Source organism: Bubalus bubalis, chromosome 1 (genome assembly GCF_019923935.1).
Source record: "Bubalus bubalis isolate 160015118507 breed Murrah chromosome 1, NDDB_SH_1, whole genome shotgun sequence".
Lineage (NCBI taxonomy): Eukaryota > Metazoa > Chordata > Mammalia > Artiodactyla > Bovidae > Bubalus > Bubalus bubalis.
The window spans coordinates 101160267-101166467 of NC_059157.1; the positions used below are offsets into that span (position 1 = coordinate 101160267).

Here is a 6201-nt window from a genome sequence, read left to right on the forward strand (position 1 = left end):
TTCAGTGTTTTTTTTAACTTTTAAATCCAGACTCAGGAAGGTATTTCCCAACTAATTATTATGTATGTAATTACTTGACAGGTAGAAATTAGACAGCTTAATAGGGTTAGATATAGACCTTTGCTTCATAATTTTAGTTTTAAAATGAAATCAAATTTTAAAGTAAAATAAACAGTAGCTTTTAAAGAAAGGGTTATGAGATCACTGCTTTATTTTTCATCATCTTCTATGTGTGTTAGTCACTCAATCATGTTTGCCTTTTGTGACCCTATGGACTATAGCCCACCAGGCTCCTTTGTCCATGGAATTCTCCAGGCAAGAACACTGGAGTGGATAGCCACTCCCTTCTTCATGGAATCTTCCCAATGGAGAGATCGAACCTGCATCTCCTGCTTGGCAGGCAGATTCTTAACCATTTGAGCCACCAGGGAAGTCCATTATCTTCTATACATAAATTTTATCCAGAGATTCTTATTGAGCATCATGGGCCAAGTAGAAGATTTGATACTAAATGCTGACAGGGATATATTCTTTTTATTATTTTTATAATATGATAATTCTGCATTCTTTCAAGTAAAGGGACAGATATTAAGGAGATAATTCTCACAGCAGTTATTTCAAATCCCAGTTACTATTTCATCACTCTCGGTGAATGGATCTATTGTCCTGCTTACCAGAAGGGCTACCACAGTAATGATCCAGCACTGTGTATTTTCACAGCATCCAAGAACCAGAACGGTGATTGCAACTAGGAGAGAAGTTCACATTAGAAATCATTCTTAATAGAATCCCAGAATTCTGAATTCATTAGAAATTATGTAATTTAAAGATTCTTTTAATCTGCTCTGAAATTTTATTTTCATGAAGACTACAAACATCTACAACAAGAGCCTTCCTCTGTTAAATTAGCCTTTCTTGGGTCTCTTATCCAATGCAGTACTCATTCTAAGGTGCAGGGGTCAGAGGGGGAAAAGGAGAACAAATATCAAAGTCAAATTCTTACTTCCTCCAGCAGTGTGAACCAGGAGGGTGATAACTGTGTGACAGTCCATCACAGAGCCTCCATGATGGTAGTATGCTCCGTCACTCAGTCATGTCCAGCTCCTTGTCATCCCATGGATTGTAGCTCGTCAGACTCCTCTGTCTATGAAATTTCCCAGACAAGAATAATGGGGTGTGTTGCTACTTTCTTCTCCAGGAGAATCTTCTGACCCAGGGATGAAACCCATGTCTCTTGCATCTCTTGCAGATTCTTTACCATTGTGCCACCTGGAAAGCCCATGATGGAAGCAGTGCTGCAATTCTTTGTAGTTGATAGAATATAGCTCAAGAAATCTGTGCCAATCTGATCTCCCATGTACAATTGTCCTCATGACTTGAGTTTGAAAACACCAAGAACAACATTCCTTGACCACACAGTCCAATGACTAGAATCTTCCAGTTTTATTGTTCTTTGCTTTTTTTCTTGAAAGAAGCCTTGTCAAATCAGAATGAAAAGAATGTTTTAAGGCGTGAGAAAATTAAAATTTCCTATTTAAAGCCTAGAGTTCATTAGCAGGAGTATATTTACTTATTTCAAGGGTCACTGGGTTACACAGAAGAGCCTGCCTCTCTGCTACCCATGTCCCAAGTCATTCACCTGAAAATGGTTTAGAAACACTCTCAAGTCTATTAGCTTTCAATGAGGCCTAATTCATCTTTGCTGTGCTTTGTCTTGTGACCCTGTCAAGTGGAGGGTCCTGCTAGGATTACATACTATCCCTTTTTCACTTGATCATTTTTCAGTTAAATGATTGTCTAAGCTTAATTGCTTGCAATGACTAAAATTTTGTTTATATTACCCTGCAGTTTTCTTTTACCAGTGATACTTGGTTAACTATTTTATTATTTATTACCTAATATAGAAAATTTCTGTAGAAGAAATATTCTTATTAGTTGCATTTTTTATTGAACTATTTTTAGTGTAGATGTACTAAGGCTAAAATCTAAATTTTGTCAAATAAGAGAAGTCTATTCTTGACAGTACAGAGTTAGACCAGAAACAAAGAGATTTTATAATATTACAATACTGAGAGGTAGAATGTAATGAGTGTAGTCTTCGGAGACTATTAAACCTCAGTTTGGATTCAGCATCAGACATATCAAGTCCTGGGACTTTTCTGAACTTAAGTTATCTCATCTTTAAAATGAAAATATTGATATCAACCATACACAGATTATTTGAAGATTACAGATGATATAAAAAGCACAATATTTAATTTGTTAGGTATTACTTGTTTTAACTATGTCATCTTGAGAGAGCTACTTGTGTTTCAGTTTCCTTGGAGAAACAGAAGGGTGGACTAGATAATTTCTACCTTTTCTGTCAAAACTTATAAGTAAATCAATTACTTACAATCTCTGTTGGTTCTTTGAATAACTTTACATCAGCTAGAGTTTTTTCATGTTAAAATTTTCCAGGTGGGTAAAGAGGACATTAGTTGAAATTTAGACAGTAATTTGAGGACAAGTTGACAAAAACAAAATGGTTAACAGGAAGTGTTTCAGTATGGAAATACTTCAGAGCAAAAGTAATCACGTGGTTCATGGTTAAATAATCTGTTTAGAAAACTTGTATTATGATTCCCTATCAGATTTAATGAGTGGTCTTAGAAAAATCACTGAAAAAATTTAATCGACCCATTTAATCTCAACTTAATCAACTTATAGCAATGAGTACACCTGCCATCTACCTAGTTAGAATTTCCATGGGAAAAAAAGGAACTAAATACACTAAATAGACTCATATTTTTACTTGTAAATTATTTCTGTGTACAACAGAAATGTTATCAATCTTGCCAGAAATCAATTTTAAAAATGACCCCAAAGCTTTATCTATCATCAACAGTAGTAGGTTTTATTTTTTTAATTGTTTTTACTTTGATACAGTTATACTAAACTTTCTAAATATATTTTACAAAACAACTTCATTAAGCCATAAACCATGTTTAGTATTTCCAACCATAAAGACAGCAACACAAAATTTGAAACCAGAGAACATATACTTCTTCATTTGCAAAAGGATCAGAAGAGAGGTAGACACCCTTTCTCCTGTTTGTGAGCAAGGGTTGAAGAGAATTTCAAAACTAAGTGCTTCTACAGATCTTTCCTTATCTGAAATATGTCCTCCAAATTTGGAGTAAATAAACTTTATATGGAAATCAGTATGGGGGATAGGGTTAGCTAGATATGGCTAACTTGGCTCCAACTAATACGTGTTTTCTATGAGAAAACAGCTCATCCTGAAACATCTTATGAAAAGAAACAATAACAATAATAAAGTATTAATAGCAACACTTATATCTATCTTTCTTTGAGTCTTTAATAATAAGCTCTATAACTGAAGACTTTAGCTACATTATGCCTTGCATAGAAGTACTTTTTTTGTACTAAGTTGAAAAAGTATGTATATAAACATAATTTGGATAATTTGAAATTTCATGTAATAGCTTAAGCTCATTTTATAATGGTCTATTAGCTCTATTAAAATTCTATACTCTCTAAAATAAGAAATCAACGACTTTTTAAACAACAAAAAATACCAAAGCTTGAAAAGGCCCTATTTTACTCCAAGCACTGAGTATGACATTTTGCAAAATTTCTAATTCTACTGGGTTGGCCAAAAAGTTCATTCAGGTTTTTCCATGAAATGTTTCTGTAACAAACTTTTTGGCCAATCCGATAATTTGAGATCCTCAACACACACACACCATAAAAACTTCTTCAAGGTCAATTTTCACCAATTACCTCCAAGGCAGTCTTAAGGATCTTTGCCACTGCTCTTGCAACTCATTCTATTCTGTTCCCAACTACATTTTCTTAAAGGTACAAAGCCCTGTTCCAGATGAGAAAGGAACAAAACAAACATACTGATCATCTTATCTTATTCCAATATACTAACCATCAGGATAAGTCTTAAGGAAGCAAGAAAATAAACCTTACAACTTCCTCCTTATAAAGATACTTCATGCATTTATTGATATTTCTACTTTTATTTATTAATCTTAAATGAGTTGGGAAACTGAGACAAGTAGGAAATAGCAAGTAATTAAAGCTACAGAAAAACTCTCAAACTCTTCTTAAACCCATTCCTTCCCCATAGGAAGGTATAAAATTAATTTAAAGTCTTATTTTCTATCCTAAGAAAGGGATCAATCTAGCATGCCAGAACAAGGGAGAAAAGAAATGATCTAGAACTTTTTTTAAAGTACTTATTGTATTTAGGATCACAGAAGGACTCAAGATTCTGTGCTGCTGCTGCTGCTAAGTTGCTTCAGTTGTGTCCAACCCTGTGTGACCCCATAGATGGCAGACTACCAGGATCCCCCGTCCCTGGGATTCTCCAGGCAAGAACACTGGAGTGGCAAGATTCTGTGAGGGTCTGGCTAAAAAGGCACACTTCAGAAGCTAGGTATCTTACTAAGAAGTAACAAAAAGAAAAACAAACAACAATTAGAAATGGGAGAGTAATTGTGGCATCATGTTCAAGAACAGTAACAACCACCCTACCTCTGCCCCCAAAGCACTGCCAAATCAAGTAGAAAGTGGCATGATTTCAACAAAGTACCAGAAATGAATACAGGAAAGTGAATCTCTAGTCAAAGGTAAAAGAGGAAAAATGAGAGGACTTGAACATGAGAAATCTCCACCTGATGGTCCATACCAGGAGGTATTACTCAAAATGATGAACCTGTATGGCTTCCATCCTCAGAGAAGTTAGTGAAAAGTAAGCCAACTAAATACATGCATGAAGTATGCATGAATTTTAGGAACCATGGCTCCACCAAGAATCCCACTTCAGTCTAATGGGAGGAAGTAAGAAGCAATCCCACTACTGGGCACAGTATTAAAACCCTCAAAGTTACTTTGATTTTACTACCTCTTTCAGCTTGAGAGTGAGCTTAAAAGCAGCTCTGTCTTCAACAGACAAGAACTCAATGAACAGGAACAATGACATAGAGAAAGCTGTAAAACTAAACACAAGGGAAACCTAAATCAATTTCAACTTACTACAGACTTCAGTGAGGCTGCATTTTGCTTTTACCCAGAACCCTCAGCAGACCAGGTCTCAGAGCCTTAGCATCACCCCCTGCCTCAGCCTGCATGGTGCCCTCTCTTCCAAGAGATTTCCTTCTCCTAGACCTTGAGAAGGTCTGGCAGAAACAGCTTAAAAAACAACTGAAGCAGAGCGGTGGTGATGCCAAGGATGTCACTGCAGGAGAGGAGGACCCGAGCTCTGGGGACACTGAGAGCTCATGGGGCTGGATCTGACATTCCTGATGCATTACACAGGCACCTTCATCCTTCCAACTCTGTAATCCATCCTGCAAGTAGAAGAAAAAAGTTAAAAGCCATCAATGCGAACACATAAGTACAGAAAGGACTTGCCCTTCTCAGCCATTTCTTTCATACTCCATCTGGGCCCAAGGATCCTAGTTTGCTTCTCAAGTTCCATATCCCCCCTCTGCCCATTCCAGATGAAAAGCTGTCATTATATTCCCTTCTGGAGTAACCCGGGATCCCCTATGGAAACTGCATGTTGAAGTTGGCAGAGGCACCATCAGCCTGGATCACTGAATGGCTTTGTGGTACCCATGTCCTCTTCCTTCAGCCTCCATCCTGGAACCACTTAGAATTGATATTTGGGAAAGAAACACATTTTTAGCGTGTCGAGCCATTATACATTTGGATATATGTTTGTTGTATATGTGTGTCGAGCCCAGAATTTTGCAACCCCATGCCTAATCCCTACCTCTTTGGGAAGGTCAAGATAATGTTCCTTGGCATTGAGCAAGGTCAGCTTTTTATTTACCACCTCCTCTTCTTCACTCTGTGGTGGTACAAAAGGTGTTGGAAGAATGCCAGGGCAGCGGGTCTTCACTTTCACCTTCCTCTTGCTCTTTCTCATTCTCTTTGTCCTCACAACCTTCCTCAGATATCTGTGCATTTTTGGAGATGGATCTAGCTTTCTTTTCTGGACTGGAAGCATGGCAAGATCGTGTGTAACATCACCCACAGGACTCTCAGATGTCCCCTCCAGTGGCTCTGAAGATGATTCTAAACTTTTCTTCAGAGAATCGTTCTCCCATGGGTAGAATCTATCCTCTGTATCATGAGTATCTGGTGATATCTTCAAGTCATCAGCAACATGGTTTGGAATGG

The 6201-nt window shown here is 37.2% G+C and overlaps 1 protein-coding gene across 1 annotated transcript; it reads right to left on the minus strand.

The window, feature by feature from the left end:
- Window positions 1-5057: 5057 nt before the first annotated feature.
- Window positions 5058-5986, minus strand: LOC123465612. Its single transcript, XM_045165166.1, has 2 exons — window positions 5792-5986; window positions 5058-5363 (listed from the first exon to the last, which is right to left on the minus strand). The coding sequence occupies exons 1-2, from the start codon at window positions 5984-5986 to the stop codon at window positions 5058-5060; spliced, it is 501 nt and encodes a 166-aa protein (XP_045021101.1).
- Between the last annotated feature and the right edge of the window lie 215 nt (window positions 5987-6201).